Source organism: Astatotilapia calliptera, chromosome 3 (assembly GCF_964374335.1).
Source record: "Astatotilapia calliptera chromosome 3, fAstCal68.1, whole genome shotgun sequence".
NCBI lineage: Eukaryota > Metazoa > Chordata > Actinopteri > Cichliformes > Cichlidae > Astatotilapia > Astatotilapia calliptera.
Genome location: NC_137424.1, coordinates 29102936 through 29130438, shown reverse-complemented (window position 1 = coordinate 29130438; position 27503 = coordinate 29102936). Strand labels below are relative to the sequence as shown.

At 41.1% G+C, this 27503-nt stretch overlaps 1 protein-coding gene across 8 annotated transcripts in view; it reads left to right on the top strand.

Annotated features, from left to right (window-relative positions):
• Positions 1 to 27503, top strand: part of nrxn2b (neurexin 2b) — a 710873-nt gene that overhangs the window by 360500 nt on the left and 322870 nt on the right. For 7 of the 8 annotated variants that reach the window (XM_080298328.1, XM_080298327.1, XM_080298329.1 and 4 more), the window contains 3 exons: positions 185 to 568; positions 2657 to 2860; positions 5832 to 5858. In XM_080298328.1, the coding sequence (XP_080154454.1) occupies positions 185 to 568; positions 2657 to 2860; positions 5832 to 5858 (615 nt within the window). The remainder of the gene's footprint in view (positions 1 to 184; positions 569 to 2656; positions 2861 to 5831; positions 5859 to 27503) is intronic. The other variant, XM_080298325.1, reaches the window with a different exon arrangement.

The window sequence follows — 27503 nt, the reverse complement described above, 5'->3', positions numbered from 1 at the left end:
CCTGACCATCTGAATCACTTTAGTCAAGCACTAAATACAAGATGCATGCTCAGTCATGCACAGATAAGCTGGACCTATATTCATTCATGTAGCTGCAGTTAGGGTGATGTATCCAGGTGCCAGTAACATCAGATTCAAAAGTTAACATCTTGCTGCTTGTTTCTTCTTTCTTTCTGTATTTTAGGATCAATCTCAGTCAACAGCCGCAGCATGCCCTTCAGCTCCCCAGAGGGCAGTGAAATCCTGGACCTGGACACTGATATGTACTTGGGCGGGCTGCCCGAATCTAAGTCAGATCTCATCCTGCCGCCAGAAGTTTGGACAGCGCTCCTTAACTACGGCTACGTAGGCTGCGTCCGTGACCTATTCATCGATGGCAAGAGCCGGGATGTCCGCCGGCTGGCTGAGATCCAGAGTGCCCTGGGTGTCAGCAGTTTCTGCACCCGTGAGCTACAGAAACGCTGCAGCAGTGCCCCTTGTGGCAACGGAGGTCTTTGCAAAGAGGGCTGGAACCGGTACATTTGTGATTGCACTGGCACCGGATACCTTGGTACCAACTGTGAGATAGGTAAGAAGGGCCAAGAGTGAAGCTTCTTTGACCACTTAAGGATTAATTATAGAATCTGAATTCATTGTATATAATTGAATACTGACTATGATAAATATAATTGTTTTGGCTACACTCCAGAAAAGAAATGAAATGCTTTTTTATCGCATTAAAAGCAGGACAAACATATACACACAAGCAAAGATATTCCTTTATATGAGGCCCCATGCACTGCAGTAAGAATGAAAAGGAAATCATGAGAGTCCCAACACCAAACAACGAAAAGTTTCTGTTAAGTTAATGTGCTGACACATACGACAGCATTCTTCCTTGTATTGTAACCAACAAGGAGCTGTGTGTGCACCAAATGCCACCTGAGACTTGCTTGCATTCAGCCCACTGGCTGAAGTGCTGGGATGTTGGCAGGAGTGCGACAGAGCAGCCAGGCCTCCTGCCGCCATCTGTGTCAGTCACACACACACGAGTGGCCTTTGCACCACAGCGAGGCAGGGTGAGCTCGTCAAACAACACCACGTCCTTCTGATTCATCCCAATTAGGTGCAGACACCTCAGCCTGCGGTTTGTCTTAGCTTGTCTGAGGGGGTGAGTGAGCCATGACGGAATGGAATTTTGAGGGACAAGGAGGGTAATGAGGGAAGGAGAAATTGGATTCAAGTCAGGACAGTCAGGGTATAGGATGAAATATCCTTATTTTGAAGGGTGATAATTTTAACAATTTACTATTTGGTTCCTCGGATGACAAGCGTGGTTTAAGTGATGTTCTTCTGCCATCTTGTGGATTTTTGTATTATTGCAGGCACACTTCTGTAATACCCAGCTAGATACACCTGTGTATATAAACTGAGTTCACAGATTAGCTGAATGACAGGAGAATCTGTGATATTGATTTGACAGGGACAGGGCCCTGCAGGTTGTAGTGATGGTGATTATGCAATAATGAATGGTCTCTTTTAGCCGTTCACTGTTTTGATAAAATAATGCAGCGGCATCACATTTTTATACAAGTGGGACTTTTGTCAAAGTACACACAGTGTGTTGTGTAGGATTTGCGAATCTGATGTGCTCTCTTGAAATAGCAGCATTTTAAGCGATTGCTGGCCTGTAGGAGGGATTTTTCTGCATCTTTTAACATCGTGTTTTTGTACACTCTAAAATCTAAATGCTTGAAGCACCCTGTGAAAGTGACTCATGTTAGCCTGTGGTGACACATATCGACCCACGCTCCAAGATAAGAGCACTCCTCTGGAACTGTCAATCTCCAACAGCGGTCTATTTATGGCAGCAGCGATGTTAGAGAAAGTAACCACGCTTCAATGTAGTGTGAACATGAAGACCGTGTTACAGCACGGACTGAGTTTTGTTTTTCTAAGCTTGGCAAGCATCTGATGTTTTTGTTAAGTCCTTTTTTTGTGGTTTCCTGTTCTTCTTGTATTAATACACTACACTTTAAAATTGTCAGCGTTTTCTTGAAATGTGGGTTCTTGTAAACAAATGTAAACATAATTATGAGATAATTATTTATCCATCCATATTTTTTATCCCCTTATCAGGGGGCTGGGTCACAGAAGCCCAGACCTCCCTAAGGCGTTCCTAGGCCATCCGATAGATCTAATTTAAGCAAATGTTATACATATTTAACAAATCCATTGTAAATGATAAGGTGTGCTAAAAGTGTACACACAGAAAAAGACATTCAGAAGATGTGCGCATTGATTATTTCTATGAAATTGTTAAATTTGAATGTCTGAGAGGTGTAACAAGATTTATATCCCCTTTTGTTTTGGTGTGACGTTTTCAGACATACATGGCTTTGATCTTGATTCATGCCGAATTTTCCCTTGATCCTATGCTGTTGATATGGCGTCCAAATACACGTCTTGTCTAAATCCTGTTTGAATTAGAGCTGTCGTCTTTGGAGAAAGCGGGACGTGAGTGATTGAAAGATTTTTCAACTGTAATTAAGCTTACGTGGATTATCACAGCTACTTTAAACTTAGCTGTGATACCGGCCCGACCTTTGTTCGGGAGACACCGTTCCCTCGATTGTTACTCGTTGCTTACTTCATCCTCTTCATCGCCCCTTTGCAGAGGCGACGGTGCTGAGTTACGACGGCAGCATGTACCTGAAGATCATCATGCCGGTCACCATGCACACGGAGGCCGAAGACGTGGCGCTGCGCTTCATGTCTCAGCGAGCGTACGGCCTGCTCATGGCCACCACCTCCAAGGAGTCAGCGGACACCCTGCGACTGGAGCTGGACGGAGGCCGCGTCAAGCTCACCGTTAACCTCGGTAGGCCCCCGTGAGTCATTGTGGATGTCCCCGCTAACCTTTCCCTTGCCTCCTTCCCTGTCTCCTCACACTCACTTTGTATTTCAGCATTGTATGTCTTTGTACTCAGAATAATGGTTTGACATTTTGAGTTTCACAGCATGATTTTTTTTTTTATAACATTGTCAGGTAGTTGGCTGGGGAAAAGTTTCTGAACACGTCCCTCTGTTACATCAGTAGGTTCTGGCCGTTACCTAATGTTTTTAACTGCCAACAGTGCTAAAGAGCTATTTATGTGAGAAAACTGAGGAACAAAGAGAAACTTATCCCTTACCAACTGCTAACTGTGAGAAAATGAGACAAAGTCAAAATGTAAAACTAGCTCCAGGACGCAGTCATTGCAGCCTCTGTAGGGAGACACCCTGCAGTAACTTCTCTTCAATATGCTTCGACCCCTGCCCCCACTTCCTCTGCATTCATCCCCTTCTTCTTGTACTCTGTGAAGCCCCATGGCTCCTCATCCTGGTAAAAAAGCTCCATCTCTAACAATATCACTGCCTTGACCCTGAGCCCTTGAAGGTTGCTCTTAAAGCTTCAGGGTGGGCTTGCCTCTGTCTTGCGCTTCCTAATGGTTCTTGCGTTATACCGGAGCTCTACCAAAGCTTCCCTGGTGCTGCGAGTAGGCAGGAGTCTTTTTCATAGGCCCATGTGCTGAAAGGGAGGTTTGAGGATGTGAAGCAGCCTGAGTGTTAATAGGAGAAGCTCCGTGATTTTGTAAGCTAGATGGAATCTTAGGAAGGGGATATGAATCCCCTCTAATAATGCTTCCTATTGACTTATTAAAATTTCATTGCAATGAATACCATTGCTCTGGGGAAGATGGTATGACCTTCCAGCTCTAGATACTTTAAATCTGTCCTGACCCTTTGAAGGACCACACTGTCAGCAGTGAACCAGGAGGAGCATGACAGAGGTGCACTCTGGAATATTAGAGTTTAAGCCACCTTAGAGACATGAATGGGGACAGTGGGATAAATGAAGGAGGCCATTCCCCTCTCTTTCCTCTTTCTATCTTCTTTCTCCTTCACACTCTCACTTTTTTCCATCAGTCATAAAACCCCTCCTGGCCAGGACACAAAAGATGGAACTTTTCATCCCTTCAATGGCCTGTATGTCTGCGGCCCTCGGATCAAACAGTCAGAGACCAGCTCACAGCTGTAGCTGTCGGGGCATACACAGCTGAACTTAATGTACCTAGGGCCACATCTTAACCTCTCAGCTATGCCCCCACACTTAAAGCTAATCCTCAAGAGAATTTCTATACCAGCCCCTTTTCCTTCCTTTCTTACCGGCTTTTAAATGAAACTCAGCTTAGCTATGCTAATGATTTCCACTGCTCTTTTGCAAGAAAATTAATTAACAACTAAAGTGAAACAAGTCAGAAGGGAATCCTTCTGATCTGTTAAGGCCTTAATCCTTGTTAAGATAATTAAAATCCTGGTAATTAATCACTAGGAACTGCTATAATTGGGCAGATGTAGTCCTAATGATATCTTTAATGATAGAGAGTGACGGTAACATGTTCAGCCTGCGATGTGTAGGCCAGATGACGGCTGGCATGTTTTACCTAATGCCATAAATATTGTATTTATTGATTCTCGAATGAGTAATTCATGATTAGACCTCCTCTACAAAATGCTTTACACTGTTTACAATCATGAATGTCGCTTTTGTCCTGAATTAAATGTATTCGGAAAACATCAGTCGATGCTCGTGGCCCCTAAAAGCATTTTAATATCATTGTGTTTGTATGACCTCCAAATCTCTACAGAGTGATCCTGGTTCCTGGCTGTTTGTGTCCACTATTCTGTAGCGGTTGACAGCTCGAGACCACAACCCAGCCACTCTGCCACATGCACACGTAGATCATAACATATCAGCGTGTGACAGGTAGAGTGTACTAGTTCCTGTCAAAGAAATCCCTAGCTCCATTTAGAGTCGAGTCAAAGGTCCGTTTACGCTGAAGAGTCACATTGAGTTTCTTGGGCATTTACGGACACTTTGCATGATTTTAACTGAGCTTTTCTGTGCTTTAAGCCACAAGATCATATTTTTAAACCTTTTAAAATGATGAAACACTTTTTACGGCATTTTCCTCGCACCACTTGTAGCAAGTAGCACAAAATATATACAGGCCTATTTCAGTTTCTGTGCACAAGGCATGAGGTGGCTGGGATGTGCAGATCACCTTTTCGTGTCAGTTACTGTCGGGTTTGTCGAACCCAAAGTGCTGTAGAAGGCAAGTGAATCTCAAATTACCAGGAAAGGCAGCTGACGTTACAGTTGCGTGGTGCGACGTCTGCTGTAATGACGGTATTGCAGCGTTTATGTCCACAGTGTGAGGAGAATGGATCAGTTAGATAGTACTCAAACCATTTTTTTCAAACCGCGTGATTATAACCAGCACATTTAGACCATTTCTAAACAGTTTTCTAAAGGATGTTTTTTTTATTATTATTATTATGAGGAAAAAAAATCACAATAAGCAGTGGAAGAGATAAAAAGGCCATTAAGAGATTGTGCTTAATAGGAACCAAGTGAGTCCAAGCACAGAATTTACTTTAGTTTTCCTTATAATCACAAAGTAGTCTTATTAGGTATTCAGTGTCAGCAGTAGACCACTTTGTATAGTTTATTTTCATATTTGTAATACATAGATCTTATTTTGCAAGTCTGCCTTCTACTGTGCTTTGGGAGGATTGGGTGGAGCAAGGCGAAGGAAGGTTGATGGGATTGATGAAGGGAAAGGGTGATCCTGACTCAGAGCCTGTCCCCGGATGGTGGCCCCAGAGCAAAGTTTGGTTGTCTGCAGAATGTACCTTGAAGGATGTAAAAATGTCTTTTTTTTCTCTTTTATCCAATCTCTTCTTTCTATCCTTTTTCCTCCTTTTCTTTTTATTTGATCTCACCATTTCGCTCTCTCTCCCGCCAGATTGTATCAGGATAGACTGTAGCCTCAGTAAGTGGTTCTATCCATTTTTCTGACTAAAATGTATCTGTCTTTTTCATCCTGACTCTGTGCCGTGGCGCTTTCTGCTCTCTTCTGTCCACATGATTTGTTTCCCTCCGCTCATTACCCGTGTCTCTGCTCCCATATTTTCTTAGTTTTGAAAACACAACTTTTAATTTTTTCCCATCATTCAGCTTTTTTCTCCCGCCTCTATTGTATGTCTGTCCCTTTTTTTTAAATTACCTGATCTGTGTTTTTCTTATTTCCTTTTGTCACTTTAATTTCCCCTTTTCTCACATAGATTTAATTAATGTTTCACTTGCGTAATTATTAGAATTTTCCATCCCACAACCTTTCTCATTTGTCTACTCTCAGCTATGAAATTATTTCATTGCCTTCCTCCTGCTTATTCCCCATTCTAGTCATTTTCCTGTCAACCTTTTCCACAAACACATTCAGAAAAGGGCAGCTTGACACTCCCCTGTTGGATGTCCCTATTTTCTATTATGCGACGCTGAGTTTGGGCTCCACATGGCTGCACACACAGGTGTTGCTTGTTTTCTTTGTGGGGGGGGGAACTGTAGTTTTGTCCCCCCCCCCTTCAAAGCTAATTGCTTATCCACTGAGAGATGGCACCACCTGGTGTGTGCTTGTTTTCCGAGCAAGCTAATGTTTTTCTGCCTCATGCTGACAAAATGATAGCAAACTGTTATTTCTATCACGGTCACTGACAATTGAACAACTAGCCCACAGGTAAGTGCTGCCAGCAGTGGTGACAAAGTAGAGAAAACCTCTTGTTTGCCAATGATTGCATGTGTGTGGGTGTGTTTCTCAGTTTCGATGAAGTATTTGTGAAGGGGGAAAGGTTGGGGCATGACTTTGATCTGTGTCTAACAACAACAGCTGAGAAGGTACCAATTAATAAATCACTTCTGTTTTCTTTTGTGTATGTTTAGAGAATTGGGCATTAATTAATTTTCTACTTCGTTATTGCAGCCAGATTAATCACATTTGTCGTTACACTATGTCACTCACATCACTGCACCTAAAAGCTATTCATACAAAACTACAATGCAAAAACCTCATGAGCTTCCATCGGGTTTCGAAGTGGCCTTAGTGTATGTCGAATTATGTCCCTAAATATGTGGAAGAGACACCAGAAGAGGAAACATTTCAATTATGCTTAAAAGAGCACAATACCCTGGATTAACCACTAGATGTCAGACTAACACAAGGGTTTAGCTCGATTAAAGACTGACATACGCTTTGTTCCAACATAGCGTTCAAACATTTCACTGTGAACCTGTTTAAAACTAAACAACTTCCGTACTGAAAGCTGTGGCATCAGAGGTTCTGTATGCTTTATTGTTAAAGCTCAAAAGAAGCTGTTGAGTTTAAATATTGATTTTCTTACGCATTCTTTCTACTTAAGCAGTAATTTGTTGCAGACTTGGAATTCAGTGGTTTTGCAGGGAATATTTTATTTAACCTTTCTTTGTTTCTTTGCATGACTGATCTTGTCTGGTAATTTCCTTTTTTATGGGTAGGACTTCTCTCGGTCACACAACAGTGTGTGAGAGTTTCAAGTATATACAGTAAGTGTAACTGGATGAGAGCGAGGGACTGTGTGTGTGTGTGTGTGTGTGTGTGTGTGTGTGTGTGTGTGTGTGTGTGTGTGTGTGTGTGTGTGTGTGTGGAGAGAGAGAGAGAGAGAGAGAGAGAGAGAAAGAGAGAGAGAGAGAGAGAGGAAGAGAAAAAGCAGTGAGGGAACAAATCAGGCAGAACTACAGACAACAATTTATTCAGTACCATGACATCTCCTGGTCGATATCGCCTCCCGAGTCCTACAAAAGCTTAAGCCTTGAATTTTAGTAAGAAAGTCAGGATTACCGAAGTGTCTGCTGGTTGGTCCACAAAGAAAGTAGCCAGCAGAACAAAGATTTTGCAGGCTGAGCATTCATTTTACATTGTAACCATAACGAAGATTCATGTATCCTCTCCTGGACACTCTGGGCAGGCCATCCGTCATGGGGCTAACACATACAGTAGAGACAGACAACCATTCACAGCCATATTATAGTCGCTAATTATTCTATCCCCATTCGTCTCTTTGGAATGTGGGATGAAGAGTATCTGGGAGAACCTGCACAGACACAGAGAGAACATGGAAAATCTACAAAGAAAGGCCTTGATTCCCACTCAGGACCTTCTTACTGTGACACTGAAACAGGGCTAACCACCACACCACCATGCAGTTAATTATGACATTAAGATATATATTCACAAGTATTTGGTAGTACCCACAAATAATGCATTTAATGGACTGCACTGTTATTGACCCGCTTTTATGTCTGGACTTTGGGCTGCCTAGTTTTGAAAGATCGGCTTTGTGTTTTATTGCAGCGTAGCTCAGTTGACTTAATGTGTCTAGATATGATACAGAGCATAGCTGTAGCCCTCAGCTCTGTCCAGGTCAGGGTGTCAAGCTGATGATATCGGTTTGGAGGGTGGCCTTTCAGCCTCCAGCAGCACCTTCTCTTAGCGAGAGATGAGATGCGATTTGGCATGACATATGGCCAGCATGTGGGGTGTGAGAACTCCGTCTGCTAATGCCATAGCCTTTGCCCCATCCATCTGAAAGTGCTCACTTCAGCATAGACTGAAACGCCCAGTGTGTAGGAGACATTACAAATAACTGTTCATTAGGCAGGACTGAAAAATACAGGGTGTAGAAATCATCACAAGACTAAATGGACCTTTTAGGCTTTGTAACAAATTCATTCACTAGTTATGCACATTTGTCATTTTCCAAAAGAACATTTCAAAATAATCAAAAAGCAGCTTTAGAAGAGTTAGCAATGAAATATTGGTCAGAATGGAGAGTTGGTTAAAAAGCTGCAGTTTTATCTTAATATGCACACTTTATCCTCTCGAACATAACATTTATTTTAATGGGAAACACTTCCCCAATTCACTGCTAGCGTACTGTCGCCATACTGATATGGTAGTGAGGTCAGTGTATGTACAAGTAATTTCTCAGACTTGAGAGTTCAGCCTACATGCTGTCGTGAACACTGTTTTTTGTTTTTTTCTCTTAGATCTGTATGCTGTGAAGTAGATCTTCCTTAATGTTGTAATCTCAGCAGCCAATCAGGAGACAGCTGGCTTAAAGGGCTTTAAAGGGTGAATAACTAAAATGGCTCATGGTTGAACTGAGGTGCCGCACCAAGGCTCAATATGAGATAAAGAATGATCTCTTTTGACTGTAGCGTGCAAAGCCACTCTAGCAGAATCCAAGAATAGTAATATGGAGCTGGAAATAAGCTTAATAAGTCCACTCTCATGTGAAACCTTTTCTTTTATCACTTGTGTCTTGGGGAAACATAACATTTGCCATCTGTTAACACAGCCTAAGCTCAACTTATTTTTATAAGCAACCCCCCCTTAAAAAAAAAAGTCATTTTCAAGGTAATGCTTAACTAAAATGGACCTTGTATGGTTTTAACCTTGGACATTACATTTTCTTTTGCATTCTTTCTGCCATGACACACCTTTATGTAATGTTTTCCTTATAAAGAAGCATGAGACACATGCGCAGTTGATGAATCCAATAGTAATTCTATGTGCTCGCTTATTTTTGTGCAGCATGCAGGAAGATTTCACCACTATTTTCTGATAGTGGTAGCAGTATTTTAACTCCTTACTGATCAGCTGCACATGCAGTATCCAGGTTATATTACCAGCGTGACCTGATTTCTCCAAATGTCCTGGTTTCTCAGTTGAATGTACTCATGTTGACTTTGGTTTTTATCTGTTTGAACTCACTTGGAGCAGAATATATATGCAGAATATAATATGAAAGAATGCAAGAGGAGCTATATAATGTTATCAGCACTGTAAATTACAATCGACACAAAGTCGTAAGTGTTTGTACGACTACTATTCAGTACCATTGCTTAGTATGCTATTTATTATGTCCACACTCTCTTTATAACATCCACACAATTAAATACTTCTAATGAAACACTGGAATAAAGTGAGTGATTGTACAATATATCCAATAAGAAACTGGATGTGATCCACAATGGAGGAATGAAAGAATAATTCCTCCCTCCACACACACCTGAATTAAAACACATTCTGTGCTTCATCAGTGTTATGTGCAGCCTTGGCTACTGAATTAAATAGCAAAGTTGAAGAGACCTGCAACCATTTTTCCTGCAGATACAATGTATATATACAGTGGGGCAAAAAAATATTTAGTCAGCCACCGATTGTGCAAGTTCCCCCACCTAAAATGATGACAGAGGTCAGTAATTTGCACCAGAGGTACACTTCAACTGTGAGAGACAGAATGTGAAAATAAATCCATGAATCCACATGGTAGGATTTGTAAAGAATTTATTCGTAAATCAGGGTGAAAAATAAGTATTTGGTCAATAACAAAAATACAACTCAATACTTTGTAACATAACCTTTGTTGGCAATAACAGAGGTCAAACGTTTACTATAGGTCTTTACCAGGTTTGCACACACAGTAGCTGGTATTTTGGCCCATTCCTCCATGCAGATCTTCTCGGGAGCAGTGATGTTTTGGGGCTGTCGCCGAGCAACACGGACTTTCAACTCCCGCCACAGATTTTCTATGGGGTTGAGGTCTGGAGACTGGCTAGGCCACTCCAGGACTTTCAAATGCTTCTTACGGAGCCACTCCTTTGTTGCCCGGGCGGTGTGTTTTGGATCATTGTCATGTTGGAAGACCCAGCCTCGTTTCATCTTCAAAGTTCTCACTGATGGAAGGAGGTTTTGGCTCAAAATCTCACGATACATGGCCCCATTCATTCTGTCCTTAACACGGATCAGTCGTCCTGTCCCCTTGGCAGAAAAACAGCCCCATAGCATGATGTTTCCACCCCCATGCTTCACAGTAGGTATGGTGTTCTTGGGATGCAACTCAGTATTCTTCGTCCTCCAAACACGACGAGTTGAGTTTATACCAAAAAGTTCTACTTTGGTTTCATCTGACCACATGACATTCTCCCAATCCTCTGCTGTATCATCCATGTGCTCTCTGGCAAACTTCAGACGGGCCTGGACATGCACTTGGCTTCAGCAGCGGAACACGTCTGGCACTGCGGGATTTGATTCCCTGCCGTTGTAGTGTGTTACTGATGGTGACCTTTGTTACTTTGGTCCCAGCTCTCTGAAGGTCATTCACCAGGTGTGGTTCTGGGATCTTTGCTCACCGTTCTCATGATCATTTTGACCCCACGGGATGAGATCTTGCGTGGAGCCCCAGATCGAGGGAGATTATCAGTGGTCTTGTATGTCTTCCATTTTCTGATGATTGCTCCCACAGTTGATTTTTTCACACCAAGCTGCTTGCCTATTGTAGATTCACTCTTCCCAGTCTGGTGCAGGTCTACAATACTTTTCCTGGTGTCCTTCGAAAGCTCTTTGGTCTTGGCCATGGCGGAGTTTGGAGTCTGACTGTTTGAGGCTGTGGACAGGTGTCTTTTATACAGATGATGAGTTCAAACAGGTGCCATTCATACAGGTAACGAGTGGGGGACAGAAAAGCTTCTTACAGAAGACGTTACAGGTCTGTGAGAGCCAGAGATTTTCTTTGTTTGAGGTGACCAAATACTTATTTTCCACCCTAATTTACGAATAAATTCTTTACAAATCCTACCATGTGGATTCATGGATTTTTTTTTCACATTCTGTCTCTCACAGTTGAAGTGTACGTCTGGTGCAAATTACTGACCTCTGTCATCATTTTAGGTGGGGGAACTTGCACAATCGGTGGCTGACTAAATACTTTTTTGCCCCACTGTATATAACTTGATCCGCTCAAGAGTTGGCAGTTCATCTTGTAATCAGAAAGTTGCCAGTTTGAGCCCCGGCTTGGACAGTCTTGGTCGTTGTGTCCTTGGGCAAGACACTTCACCTACTGCCTACTGGTGTTGGCCAGAGGGGCCGATGGCACGATAAGGCAGCCTCGCTTCTGTCAGTCTGCCCCAGGGCAGCTGTGGCCTCCACCAGTGTGTGAATGTGAGAGTGAATGACTAGTGGAATTGTAAAGTGCTTTGAGGGTCTCAAAAAGTGCTATATAAATGCAATTCATTATATTCATATATATATATATATATATATATATATATATATATATATATATATATATATATATATATATATATATATATATATATATATATTCAGGTGTCATGACAACTGAAAATCTGAATAGGTAGTTTGTTCAGTCTAAATTGTAGCAAATTGGGTTCTTATCTACCTCCCCTGCTTGGTCTCACTTGCCTCCGAGCAGATGGCTTTCTCTTATTTTCTCAGTGAATCACAAATATTGAATTTGAATGAGTTTCCAATCGCTCACTTAAATCATGAGTCACCATGTCTTGTCTGAGCCAAGTAGATGTCAAAGATGGAGTTGCAGTAGGCACTAAAAGTTGCCGTCAGCATTCGCAACATCCTACAGTTTGGAAAGTTGGAGCATGTATCAGAGAGAGACTGAATAAATTTTGTTTTGGAAATGCTTGGATTGGGATTTGATTTTTAAAGGCAATTTAATGCTCCAATGGAGGATGGCTCTTTTTTCTTTTATTTAATGTTCATTGTATCTTCCAAAACTCCAGGCCAAGTGTGATGCAATGAGCCAATGAGAGAAGGTTTATTAACATAATGCCTCTGGTGCACCCTCAGGGATTGGTGCATAATTTAATATAAGCAGACTTGTGTTAAAATCAGTCATCTCGCTCAGTAAAGGACAACTGAAATGAATCTTGCATTTTTCCAGTAGTTAACACATTTGAATAAAATTAGCAGTCGTCACTGTGGAATTGGTGAAAATGCTGAACACCAGCAAAAAAACAAATGCATTAAATATATGCAGCCCTCCTAGCATTTGCGTAGGAAAAAAAAAGTGTGGTGTCACACACAAAACAGCCTGTTAAAAACTACACATAAATATCTCTGTGCAACTCTGTTTCATTTTAAAATATTTTCTCACATTTAGCTCTTTGCTTGTTTTAATGGAAACAAACCAAATGCCTCTTTAAATGTTAAACAGGCATGACTTAATAAAGAAGTTCTTTGAAGCCTTTATAAACATCAAAGGAATAAGCAATCAGAACATTTTCTAACTGAAACTGCAATGGAATGTACTAATGTGTTTGTGTGGAAACATGGCAGCATAATAAATTGTATGTGTACGCAGCTGTCTGCTAATTTACATCGGGCTATATGGTAACCTGTGTAATTATATATAGTGCTAAGGCCAGTAGCTATGAATGATTGCAAATGCCAATGATACATAACAAGATAACATAAGGCAATGCTGAAGTTTATACTTGGAAGGTGAAGAACCAGAGTTGCTGCAGTTTAAACTGAGTGAATGTGGAAGATTTAAAAAGATTCTCGCTGTGCTTTTTCTTATTTACCTCCTCCTTTTCCCTTCTCTAGCTGCTTCCTCTGAATTTAAGAACCTTGTGGCAAAGTTCTCATTGGTCTCATGTCACAAGTCTACACTCTCTACACCAAATCTAACCTCTCAAAAAATTCAGATTTGCAACTTGAGAAAACAGAGAGAGACAGATTCAGTGTCTAGCTTTCCGTGTTGAAAACAGTGTGTTTAGGAATACCGTTTTTGCCCTCCTGGTCCACTGAAGAGCTTGTGGAGGTTGTTGGAAAGGAATGTGGGAAGCTTGACTTGCTCATTGACATCTTAAACCTCAGCAGTGTGTGTATTGGATCCTTTTGGTTTCAGGGGATTCATCTTGGCAGCCAAGCGGTTAAGCCATCTTTAGCACTAACAAGTTGTTCTCCACACATATCCAGTCCCACTGCTGTCCGTCACTGATGTCTCACTGTTGTGTTGGAGTTTTGGAGTCTGGACTACGACATACCTTCTCATTCAGTTTTATTGTTTTGCTGAACAAAGTAAGAAAAGTATGTTTTAGTGTTGTTTTAAGGGGATTGGGACTTTTACATATGAACAAAAGTAGCAGCAATTTCACAGGTAAGGAGAGAATGATTGGCCTCCCCATAAAAATTTCCCATTTCCCAAGTGCTCTTTAAACAGAGCAAGGAATTTTTAAGACATCTTTTTCCAAATGTCTTTGCTTAATTTGGATTTATATCTTATTTTACTTTGCACACAGAAACAAAATCATTTCAGATTTGTAGGTCTTCTGGTATGGACCTTAAGTTCACCCCAAAGTTTTTTCAGTGGAACTCAAGTTAAATGTTTATGCAGGCCAGTCTTTAACATTCAATTTTGGTCTTCTGGAGGTACTTCTTCGCCAAACGTGGCCTGTGTTTTAGCTTGTTGCTGTGTTGGAAGACAAATCAATCATGCAAACCAAGTTTTGCTGCTGACTACTTGAAATTTTCTTTTAAAATCTTCATACATCCTTGTTTCTTCATGATTCCTTCCACGTTGATGAGATTCCCAGTTCCAGATGCCTAAGCATTATAAGATAATGCTCCCACCACCATGCCTCACTGTGGATATCACTGTGGTGTTCTTTGGGTTGTATGCTTCTCCCTTCTTTCTCCAAACATAAGCAGCCTCTCTGTGGCTAAAAAGCTCTAGTTTCATCTCATAAGAGCAAATGATGTGTTTCCAGTATGCAAAAGCTTTATCCAGGTTGTCCTTGGCATGCTTCAGTCTGCGAGCATCTAGAAATTGATTTAGTCAAGTCGGGAATTGTACTCTCAAAGATTCTTTCACTGGTGTCTTGGCAGTGGTGTGGGGGCTTTAGAAACAACTTTCCCTTATTTTCTTTCCAGAGTCTTTAAAATCTTTCACTTCCTACCTCTGCCAGGTCCAACTGCGTAGTTCTCCTGGAATTTCTTAATAATAATTATCACTCCAGTTCATGACACTTAGAAATTCTGCAAATTTTGCGTATTCATCTCCTGTTTTGTGATAAGTTTCAATTTTTTTGGCGCGATGCTTTCTCAAGTGAAAGTTGAAATGAACTTGATTTTACATCTTTGAGCATTAAAACATTAAAGCACATCATTGCACAGCAGTAGTTTGTGCTGTGGCTCACAAAAAAAGTTCAGTTTTTCAGAGGGTTAACAATATTGACCCTAGTAGTTTTTGCTTTATTCTGAAATAATTCTTTGGTGTGCAAATAGAAATTATTTATTATTTCTATTTGAAAACTAGTATGTTTAGAAATCCAATGTTGAGAATCCCCTGCTCTGTTCAAAATGCACTTTAAAAAAGCACAAAAGTTTGACAAAAACTTTAAATTCCATAGTGCTTATAATAATTTTGTTCCTATCTGTATATTTAAAAAAAAAAAATAAAGTATGCAATACTGCAGTTCTCATAAATTTTTAGTGCTTCTGTATAAAAGATAGCTGGTAATCATATGTCGGGATTAGTGATAAGTAATGAAGTAAAAAAATACTTTTCATATCCACATAGGAGTTTCATTTCATTTCAGAATTATGGTAACAGGAAAACAAAAGCAGCTTTCACAACTGATGGGATCCTGCAAATGAAATGGGCCATCGACATTGGCCAATGATTGTGTTAGAATATTTGTTTAAAAAAAATGCATTTTATCAAACCATAGGCATTGCTGAACCACTGAAAAATGTGTGCGCAGGCCTACAGATAACAGTGTTCTTGACTTTGCCACACACAGTATGTGATATTACTGACGGATAGTGCTCCATAAACTGCCACACCTCCCCCATGATCTTTGTCTTGAGCTGTCTTGTGGCTCCCTCAGTGGCATCACAGTAGTCCAGGTGGTCATTGTGCCTCCTTTCAGCGCTACGAGGCTTTAGTGACAGCCTACATGTTGACTCATTGCGGAGATTCTAATGAGAGAACTGGCACCAACCTGGAGCTGTCGAGACCCATGCTGTCTTACAGGACTGATGGTTGTCCCGTGGGATCAGACCCTCTTACTCCAGCATGTTGGGAAATGCGGTTCAAATCATAAATCAGCATCCCCTACGGGACCTGTGGGGAAGAGAGATGTAAAGAGAGGGAGTTAAAAAAAAATGAGAAGATGACAGGCACTGATAAGAAGCATGCAAAGGAGGGTGAGGATGAAAAGGCAAAGCAAAGAGGCAGGGCGCAGATGGCAGTACGAAAGGGAAGATGGGAGTTGCCTGTCTTTGATGCTCCAGCAGGAGCTCTAAAATTCTAGAGAGGATGGAGAAAAATGTATGATTCATTTCCTGCTTTTTGAAATCAATCAGGTGTCCTCTCAACATCTTCCTGACTCAAACACGTATTCTTGTCCATCTGCAATTCTAGAAACTATCAAGAGAAGCTATTTCATCATTCTAAAGCACCACACCTACAACCCTCCTGCAATGGGGCAAGAACAGTGGGAAGTAAAAAGTGTGTGGTCCCTGATAGCTACCAGTGAACACAAATGCCCTATGAACGAGCAAGCATCACATATTTTTCTTCAACGAAAGGAAAGTAGACACACTCCTGTACAGGCACACACATGGACACAGGCTGCCTTATCTTGGTAATTGGGACGGGGGGTCAGAGCGGCAGGCGTAGATAATCATGGCTGGGGGACATAATCTGTTTGCTGCTCCCCGCCCTGCTTTTTATTTCTCTTCTCTCCCTCCCCATCAACACACACACAAACACACACACACAGTTTTGTAGTCTATACACACACTCAGCCACCTCTCATCTTTTTGTGTGTGTGTAATGCAGCACCATGCATGAGATATTTTGGATGTGGCTGTAGGAGGGCTGTTTTGCTGTTGTGTCAGCATGCAACCATGTACTCAACTGACTACCAGACCCCCCACTTACCACTCCCCAATTCCTTCCATGCACCAACAAAACACATCCCTCCCGATTCCACAGTTCCTAACAAAAAAGTGACTCTGTCCTCGGAGCTCCTGCACACAGGGCGAGTTACTTTATGGAGTTGGGAAATGTAGTTTTGAATCAGAGAAAGGCACATAGAAATATAGGCAGTAGCTGTAACAAAAAAAAATGGGTGGGGGGGAGATGAAGAGGAGGATCACGATATAGATGTCTCCTTGTATTTTTATCTCTGTTTTCTGCTTATATCTTTCCATCACAGCCATCTTTGCTGTTAGCAGATGGCTGCCATTTAGATGGCATGCATGCAGACACAAATGCACACACGCATGCACAAAAATACACCCAGCTTTTCATTAGATCTGCAGCGATAGGCCTGCGCTCCTGTGAGTCACAAAATATGATATCTTAAGATAGGAGCCAAATGGCATTATCGTCAAAAGAGGTCTTATCCTGATAACACTGAAGAGCAAAATAAAACCCATGTCTCTTGCCATAGAAACAATATGAACTTCTGGAGTCTTATGTAACTATTTCTGCTACGAGCCTTTCCTCTTACAGAAACAATATCATGTCCAAATGGATCACTTGCCCCAGTTGAAGAACCCTTGGCCCTCCTGCACACCACATCCCACCAGAGTAGAAACATTGTTTCAGCTTCCATTCCCACATTTGCTATATGTACATAATAGCCATTTAGTAAATGGTGCTTCACCAATGCCTGCAGAGCAGAAGGATATAAGGCTGTCTATCCAAACTCACATGTATAATCTATATAATATTGTGGCTCAGCCAAAATACTCCTTCCAATTTAGACATCGCATAGCTCATTTTTAAACAAGACACTTCTGCATCTGAAAGTCAATGAAGGTAGTTAACACAGTTACCAGTCATGAATCATAAAATGGCACCCCTGGGTTTCCGAATAAGGCGTCATTTGCATAGTCTTTACCTCTGTAAATTCAATTTTCACCACATATATGAGACATTTGTGGATAGCAGGGAGCAGATTTTGTGATTCAAATCTAGTAGTGCTGCATTCTGTTGCAAAAAACAAGTATGTAATGTCACTGAAAGCATTTTAAAACCACTGAACAATAATTCAGTTGTTTATGGCCTCATCATACGCTGAGTGGCAAAATGAAATTTCACGAATTATCTTTTTCCTGCGGATTTGCATAATTATTTTACTTTTCTTCTGTGCTTCTATTTTTAAGGTCGCATGATGTTGTGAAAGCAAAATAATAGATTTTTCAAAATTAGTTATCACCCATGTCTGTGGCCTGCAGTCGTTCGGTTTACATGATTATGTATGCATTGTATATATTTTAACCAAATCCACAGATAATTTAAACAGGACATAATTTAAATCATGTGCCCGTGGCTGTAATTAATAGAACATAGACTGGTGTGTTCAGTACTGCAAGATAAACAAGCAGTGCATAAAAAAATAGCACATCATGAACTATGTACTCAAATCTTTGCTCTGCAAGGCTATTTCCAAGTGTTTTACCTGCCTCGTGCCTTGTTTTATTGACAGATATATGATTACTTAAATTATCTATTTGGATATTTGCTCATTACAATTCTGTGACTATGTTAGTATTTCTCCTGTATATATTTGGTGTGCAAATGTACTCTTTAATCATCTTACACCAACAGCAGTGTAAAATGTGTTTCCCACAAGCCCGCTCTTCATTTCAATTAAACAAGCACACCTGTTCAACTTCAGAAGTCAGCTCGTCAAATTATTTTTTAACAAACTGGATATTTTTCAGACCAAGCGAGCTACAGAAACCTGTAATCAGAAGTATTCAGTTTGCAGAACAATATCATTTCTGCAAGCCACTAATAAAGAGCAATGTTAGTTTTAGCAGATTACTAATAGGTTCAAGACTTTAGCTTTCAACAAAGCAATGACCATATATATATAAATTTTATGTTGTTTTTGTAGTGAATTTGCCTCTTACCTGCACTTGGAACACTTTGGGACGAGTGCCAACACTGGAGTCTCTCTAAGTAAAGACTAAAAGGTCTGTTTGCTTTAATACTGCCAAGTTAACTACTTTGGGGAACAGATATTTTATGCAGCGTTTGAAGTTGTGGCACTTTTTCTAAAAACTGCACTACTTCAGTGGGTGTGTAATTTCCCACACTTTATAGTAATTTCACAAATTATCCATACAGCACATTTCCTTACTTTCAAATGGAAATCAGACGGTCATCATGCAGTGCACTGCAAAGCCCACACTGAATTTTTAAAAATGCAATAGATAAAAATGTGACCTGCATAATGCAGAACACTTTTGTTCTGCTCCTCCATCTTTCAAGATGTACTTTTCTTCCTTTATTTTATGTTTTTTAAGGCACTGCTAAATCATTTCTAATGCTGTGGTCTAATAACACTGAGGATCATTTCCCATCACTTTGCACACTGTGTCCTCAAACTTCATTAACATTTCTAATGAACAAGGCATACTTATGAGAGTGGTGGCAGGAAGGGCTGTGGTGTCCTGGAGATGTCCCCCGCAGTCCAGACAGCAGTCGACTTGAGTAATCAAGTGTGAAGGTTGTGGGGAGCAAACAGCCATTAACCTCCCAAACACAAGCCATCATCACAGTCTGCAGAGGACCGAGGGGAGGGGGTGTGTGTGCCTCTATTGGTGTGTGAATGGGAGCAACTGCCAGGGCTGGTGAGCGTTGTATAGAATTGTGTGTCTGTCTTTTATTGCCATTTGATGAATGGACTGGATTGTGCGTGTGTGTCTGTTTGCAAATTTGTGAGTGCACAGCACGTGTCTGCAGGGGTAGAGAGCATTTTGCATGTGTGAACAGATGAGTGTCTACAGCAGTACTCTGAGCGTGTTTGAAGCCTTGACCTCAGCCTGGTCAACAGTCATTTGTTTGTGCCTTGAGACTTATACATATATGCTTAAGCATCCATAGGCATTTGTTCTGATTTGCAGGCGACTCAGGCCATGTATCGCACTCTGTCAGCCTATCCAGCATGATCTCAGTGCACATTATTCCCATATGGCGATAGAGTATGACTGTGCTTGGCATGCTCAGGCCCATGACCGCCTGTTTGACATGCCACTGTGTCGGCTGGTGATGCCATGCTGAACCATCCCATCTGCTCCAGGCTATGCTGGCACAAGGGAGGGCTCATTAGAGGGAAACATGAGGAAAAGTGCACTGAACCTGTGGTTTGGAAATGCATGGCGTCCAAGACCTCCTGAACTACTCCCCCCAAAATGCTTCTCAGAGAAACAAGGGAGTGATGGAGAACCAGGGAGTGTTGGTTTTAAGTAGAGAGTAGAAGAGCAGAGACAGTGGATAAACCAGTTACACAATAGTTCACTTACAGTTGAAGTTGTTGTGTTGTTTTCCTAATGTCAGTTCATTCTGCAGAATAATACTTAAAAATACTGTAACTTGGTTATGTTTCAGGGTCAGTCACAAAAAAAAAGATTTGTTAAAGACAAGTTTAAATACACATCTTTTCAATAATCACAGGATACTGTATGTGAGTTCCAAGTGTTCCGTTCAGAGTTGGATGGAAACTTTAGCAACAATGTGTCAAATACAATCATGGGAAAATGCTTTCATAGCGTCCTGTGTGAAAAAGTACACACTGCTTACTAAGAATTCAGAAGTTAAATAGGAACCAGGTGCTGCTGATTAATTGCACTTGACTAACTGATCATCACCAAGTGTGAGGATCTCCAAAGAAGCAGAAATCCTTCCAATAAACAGAGCTACATCTCGAACTCTACAGGCCTCATTTTCCATCTTAACATTGCGCCTCAACAAACCACAAACCACGAGACTTCTGAACTTCTGTTCTTTGAATAGACGAGGCCAAAGTGCAGACATTTGGTCGTAATGCGTAGCAGCATGTCCGGTGAAAAGCAAATACAGAATAACAGCACAGACACCTCATTACAACTGTCAAACACATTGGTGGAGGGGTGATGATTTGGGTTTAAAAGAATAGAATAAAAGGGTTCCAGTTTCCCCAAAGTTCAGACCCTAACCCAGCTGAAAAGCTGTGGAGGACTCTTAAGAGAGCTGTGCATGAATGAATGCCCACAAACCTCAATGAACTGAAGCAACATTGTTAAGAATGGTGAGTCAGGATTTCTCTACAATGAAAGAAAGAAACTTAGATGCAGAAAATTATCACTTCGAATTATTGCTGCTGCAGGTAGTACGAGAAGCTACTGAAACACGGGTTGTATTTAGTTTTTAACAGGACTCTAAATGCTAATTGTAGCTTTGCTGACATAAAACAACTTTGACATTTGCTGTTAAAACTGAATTTGGCTTCAGTACTGATTTGGGGGATAGCTAATATAAGACCAATTACATTAGCATTTCATATTATCGTATGTGATATATGCGTATGGTTCACGTGTGATTACATTTATTTGTGTGCAAGTATATATAATGTTAGGCTGTGAGTGTGGGTTTTAGAACACAGATGTGCAGTATTTATAGGATTTGTTCATTTGAGTGGGAAGTAGGCTTTCAAATGTTTGAACTTAAGAGGCACCATGCTGAGAGGCTCTGTTTAAAGAAGAATCAATATCAAGTCAAGCAGATTCAGGGGAGCTGCAGTTCAGGGGGATGTTTCAAAAGCAGCGAGTTCGGGAGTTTAGGAGTGTATGGAGATTTCTAGGTAGTAAAGTCATTTTGGGGGAAAGACAACACAGTTAAAGGAAAAGGTTTGTTAGAGAGCCAGACAAGTAAGCAAAAGAGTGAGAGAGAGGGGTGGGTGGGTGGAGGAGAGTGGAGATGGGAGTGGGGGTGGTTCCTCTTCATTACCGACAGTAAGGAGCCATGCCAGGAGCACAGATGGCAAAGGAGAGAGGGGACACGGGGTTGGCACTAAACTGCGAAACACTCTAATGCACCGCACACATTGGCACACTCAAACCATCATAAAAAATATGTAAATCTAACAAATAAGTCCTCAAAGCTCAATATGTTTTCCAGATAATTGTGATATAAAGTACAGGTGGATAGACACGAACATTCGCGTACATATCGCCTCCTCCTCGCTTAGGTCACTTTCAAACACACAAACGTGTCATCAAATTATCCCGCGGCGCTCCTGTGCCACATTCTTGGCCAGAAAAAGAGCAATGCTGACACAGCATCCCGGTCATCATCTTCTGTCCACACACATATTCTGCCCTCTCATTGCCTTCGTTCCCCTCACCACCGCCAACGCCATAACCCAAGGCCTGAATTAAAATTTTAACAGTACTTCTTTGAAAATGGGTTGGTCTTACTTTCTTTCATTCTCTTTAACGGTTATCCACCCAAGCTTACACACAGAGATCCCAATCATCCAGTTAGAATACTGTTGTTGTACAGTATGAAAACAGGACAACATGTTTGTGTGTGGGAGATGTAGCTATTGTGCACAGCATGTACCGCTCTCCTCTGCAAGGTTGAACGGAAGCGTAAGCTCTCACCCGCTTCTGCTCTCTCTTCTCCTCTCTCTCACTCACAAACACTCATACACGCACCTCCCACAAATGTAGGAAGGAAGAAGACCATGTAGTCTCAGTTCACTGCCTACGGTACACCTAAGAAACACCCACCAGCTTCTCATTGTTACAGCTGTAACTACTTTGGTGCACGAAAATCAATCTTTTAACACTAGCAACAAACCTGTACACATGGCTCTATATAGAGAATGAGACATCACAAGGTGAAACTGATCAAGTATACTGATTGATTGCTATTCCTGCACTGGCTAAACCAAATATTTCTAAAAGCATTTTTGGTTTATATTGCACTTTTATATTGTCTGCTTTGCCTTTTTCTTTTTTATTATTCTTAATAAATTGGAAAGCATTGCTGATCAATAGGTGGTGATTACAAGAGCAACACTGGGCTTCATCTGGTTTTTGTTTATTGTTTATTTAATAAGCTCTCGGTGTAATTAAAATTAATTAATTAGTTTTCAGTGATAACTTTTTTGTACTCGTGCTCTATTTTAGTCCAGTTTGGTTTAACAGCTGTAGTGTTACAGCGATGTTCATGTTTTTGTATAAGAGACTAAAACAAAATAGCAGGTCTGAATTAAATTGGTCTTTGTATAGTTATGCATTTAAATACTATTCCAAAAAACAACAACAAAAAAACCCCAGAACAGTTTCTGTTTGTTTATTTGGCTACAGATAATCCATCAGCAATTTGTTCCTACCTGCAAACATCCCCCTTGTGACCTGTGTTCAGGCACTGTAGGCAGACCCACAGGCCCCAGTACCAGCATGATATGTAGGGCACATCTGTGGCCTGCACTTTGGGTCCACATGGATCCCAGTGGGACAGCCCTTAGTATGGGCTCCCCACACTAAGCAGAGAGTAGCAGCATACCCACAGTATACCTATATACTTGGTGTGGACTCCCCTACCCCTATTGTTCAGGGCACACATGTGCAACATGGCACATTACTGCCACCAGTTGGATGTAGTGTACATCAGAACATTAATTGGAAAAGAAAAGTAACTTCATCAAGTCAAAGTAACCAGATAGGTGACTTGGCAGATTTTTAAACCCTTCATTCCTGACAATTGCTTGACGATAGTCGAACATGTGAGCCACTTCACTATAGAGTCACTTGCCCTCAAACACACACAAAGGAAAACTCAAATCCTTTCAACCAAGATAGTCGATCATACAAAATGGAATATGTCTTTTGCTTCTTGAGTTCTTTTGCAGTTTATGAACAAGATCCAGTTTCACTTTTTATTTCCTTCAGGTTTTCAATCAATCATCTTCTCTCAGCCTTGTATTTCTGTCAGTGTATTAAAAAAATGTTCTATAGTTTCATTTTCTTCAGTAGTCACAGTTACAAACATGCTTGTGCAGGAACACAGTAGATAGGTTATCAGTAAGCTGTGTGGGCCTGGCAAACTCAGTTATCCCACGCAGGGCCCATGTAGGTGTTCCTACACAGGGCGGGCAGCAGTTTTGCCCTTTGGAATCCCAGCATGGGTTTTTATTGGCAAACCCATTTTGGCCAAAGAAAAATGTGATGGGGGGCCTTTCAGGGTAAAAGTGCTTCTGGCCCGCCTGGGCTAATTCACAAAGAGGCCAATGGAGCCCCATCTACATGTACTATGGGCAACCCACAGTGGGTTAACCACAGAATTCCCTCTTAGGGTCCTAAAAGGGCAAAACTGCTGTGTTTCCCACATGGGTATTCTGTGGTCTACTCAAAGTAGACTTGCATATAAAAATCCACGCAGGGAACCCAAAGGGCAAAACTGCTGTGGGCCTTGTGTGGGCACACCCACTTGAGCTCCATGTGTGATAAGTGTGGGTACAATCCCAAAGCTTACCCACACTTACCCAAAGATGAAAGGCCTGCACTAGTATCTTTGAAGGGTTGGTGCTTTTTCTGTACATCAGTAACTAAAACCCTTTTTTTTACCCATAGCTATAAGGGTGCTTTTCTTTTGTGATTTAAACTTTTTTCATCCTTTCTGTTTTACTTGTTTCACCTTCTCGCTCCCATTTATTTTTAATAAGTTTGATATTTGCTTTTGAGGACTCTTGGAGGCCCCTGTAAAGCTTTGATATTGTTTTATGCTTGCTTTCTTGTTTATGTATTGATAGGAAGACATTTAATATATCATCCGCTTTGCCCAACCCTTCCCTGATAATTTTATTTGCCTAGTGCCTCATTTATACATATCTTTAAAAAAAATCCTCGGTCTCCAAGTTGTAATTTCTTTTTAAAATTTCAAAGCTCTGTAAAGTTCCCCTGTGTATAAAATAGCTATAGGCTGTCAGCCTTTAACTAGTCCTCATAAATCTTCTCTGTTGCTCTGTTGGCGGGCAAAATCTGAGTCGTATTCATACCAGCTTTGTATTTTCACCTCCAATTCATATTTTCTTATTCCTGAAATTTTTTGAAAAAGTCAACTTTGTTCAGGGACTGTTATTTGTTGAATTATCGCTTAATTATCAAATTTACTATGTTATCATTGCTTGCTATCACTATTTGGCTTTTTTTTTTGTTTTTAACATTTAGAGAAATTTTCATTTAAATATGAGAGGAATTGTTTATTTTCTCCTAGATCTCTTAGATTGGTATGGGGCAGCAAACATAGGTAGCTACTCCTGCTTAATAATGGCCCTTAATTCATTTTAAAAGAGGAGGATGTATATCCTTTTTACCTACCTTAAAACTCCATATTCCCTTTCACAGTTCTTTGCATACTTGTGTGTGGGAAGGAGTGTGAACACTGGAGTGTGCTGAGCGCACAATGTGCTTTACCAGATGGGTGCACAAAGGGGGGTTGCCTGAGGTCTATCACCTGTTAGTGAAATGCTAATCATGAACATAAACAAGTCTTACACTCACACACACACACATATATGATTACAGCACCTGTCTGTCTTGCTAAGCAGATTTTTCAATGCCCCTCTTTACCATATGAATTCGTGAAGAAGCCAAGCATTACAATTCCCCCTGGTCAGCACTGGTTTCTCTGGCTCTGTTTTCTATACCACTTTGCATGAAAAATCAATTTCAGTCATTTGGTATCCACGATCTTCTCATTTTCCATTCGCTCCCGACTGCACAAGCCCCTCTGAGTCTCCCTTGCTCCGGCTTCGTCGGTTCAGTGACACAGAATCAGCATTTTCCTGTTTTTCCCCCTCAGAGTGGGGCTGCTGAGCCAAGAATGAAACAAATGGCAGTGAGGTTCTTTCTTGAGCTTATTTTAATTAGACTGTAGTCCGCTGTTAGATTTACCTTTTTCCCACGAGTGCTTGCAAGTGTGTGCGTTTATGTGAATGCATAAATTTGTGCATGGCTTTGCAGAAGCTCATGACCTCGAAAGTCCAGAGCAGTAGCTAGTCAGGGTTGTGCTTTCTTCCAGGGAATTAAAATCACAGAGCTTAGGCTGGTATTCGCCTCTGTATCCCATAGTTAAAGACAGCACATTTTGCCAAGCATCATAAAATGATATGATTCCTGGAGATTTAGTCTTTGGAGCTCAACCAAGATAGTAGCTCAGGTTGGCCTGGATGGTTGGTTGAGTGATGAGATAAAAAAAAAAAAAGTGGTGCCATCAGGGAACAACATTATCCTATAATACACGCATTGCATTTACATTTATTTTGTTATGTGATAGCCGATTGGGGACTTTTCAGTGCTACACTGATACTGGAACATAAATGTTTTGCTACATTTGATGTGAATCCTGTAGCATTTTAGTTGTTTTTTTTTTCTTTAATCTGAGTAGATCGGGGTATAAGCTGTCTTGTTAGATCAGACACACCATCACAGTCAGTTGCCCCTAGACAAATTTGACCCTTTAACTCGCAGACGCACCCTGCAGTTGCGCCTGACCCCTGCAATCTCAACACACTAACTGCATATGCTCGAGCAACCCCGATAAACGGCCTCTGTACGCTTCTCTGTACGCTTCTCTGTACGACTGCATGACTCATTGCTGCTTTCATAGTCGTCCACTGTTACACCAGCAGCAAACTTACTGCCTGTAGCCCTGTGATGGTGTGCTGTGGCGTTGTCATTTTGGCAAGCACATTTGCCCAGCAAATCTCAGACTGGCTTTGCTCCCTCTGGCCAGACTTTGGTGCACTGGTTGACTTAATAATCATGCCAGAAAGCTTGCTTGGTATACTATATATAGCCATTATTATTTGGAGCTAATTCTATGTGACAGCTAGATGTTAACAGGACCACACAAAACTCTGACACTGTGCAAAATGCAAAAGAATCTAAGTGAAACATACTGTGTTTAATAAAGGGGCTTGGAGTCGTGGTGTCTGTGACAAATATGAACAGGGATAAGAAAAGTCATTAGGCAGGGCGAGATATTCAAACTGTCAGATTCTTCTTCTAGCTACACATATTATCAGTGGTCTAAGAGATATTTGGACCTCTACTATTTTGCAAAGTAAGAGAAAACAAACATTTTTCATGTTTTATTTCTTGATTATCGTGTTGTCAGCATTGCTCGCTGAGTGATTATAAGCTATTCTCTCATAAGTTGCCGTGATCAGAGTTTAGACAAAATAATTAAACAACTGTGCTCAAGTACTTGCTGTTGCACCAGCAGTCTCACAGCCTGTATAGAGGCTGATGGCAACAACCTGCAGCCATTGGCTGAGGACCTGTGTTGCATTGATCCGATTGCATTAATCAAGGTTGTTTACAGAGAGAAAACAGCAACCAGTGATGGATGGCTGCTGGTAATTACGCAACAGCCCACAAGCATCACACCTCTCACTAATGGTGAGCTGACACAGTCAATGAAAGTAGTCCACAATCGTAGTTATTTTTACTCTTTTCAGTGCCTCTGGGATGCATTTAGAAGCTGTAAAGAAAAATGGCAGGATGGAACAAAGGAATGGGAGAGATAGAGGCACAAGGAGCTTCTGTTTATATGATCACAGCCCTTTGCCCCGCTGATCAAGACAGAGTAAGAACGCACAAGTGGCAGAATGAGAATTCATTTCATTTTAATAATTGTCAGCTTCTTCATTAAAGAGCCCTCTTCCCCTCCTTGTTTTTTCACCAAGGAGTACTTCTCTCAGAGAGTGGCTACATTACCAGCTTAGTGGCTCATTTAACCCCATACTGCAAGTCCTTAGTGTTGCTGTTTGCCTTGTTACCTGGGCAGTGAAGTAAGGCTTTACTTAATTTAACTGCAAGCAATATCACCACCAACTTCATCACAATCGGTTTGAGGCAGTCAGTGTTCTCCAGTGATGGGTTTAGGATCAGGACATTAAATTCTTTCAAATTTTAGTGAAA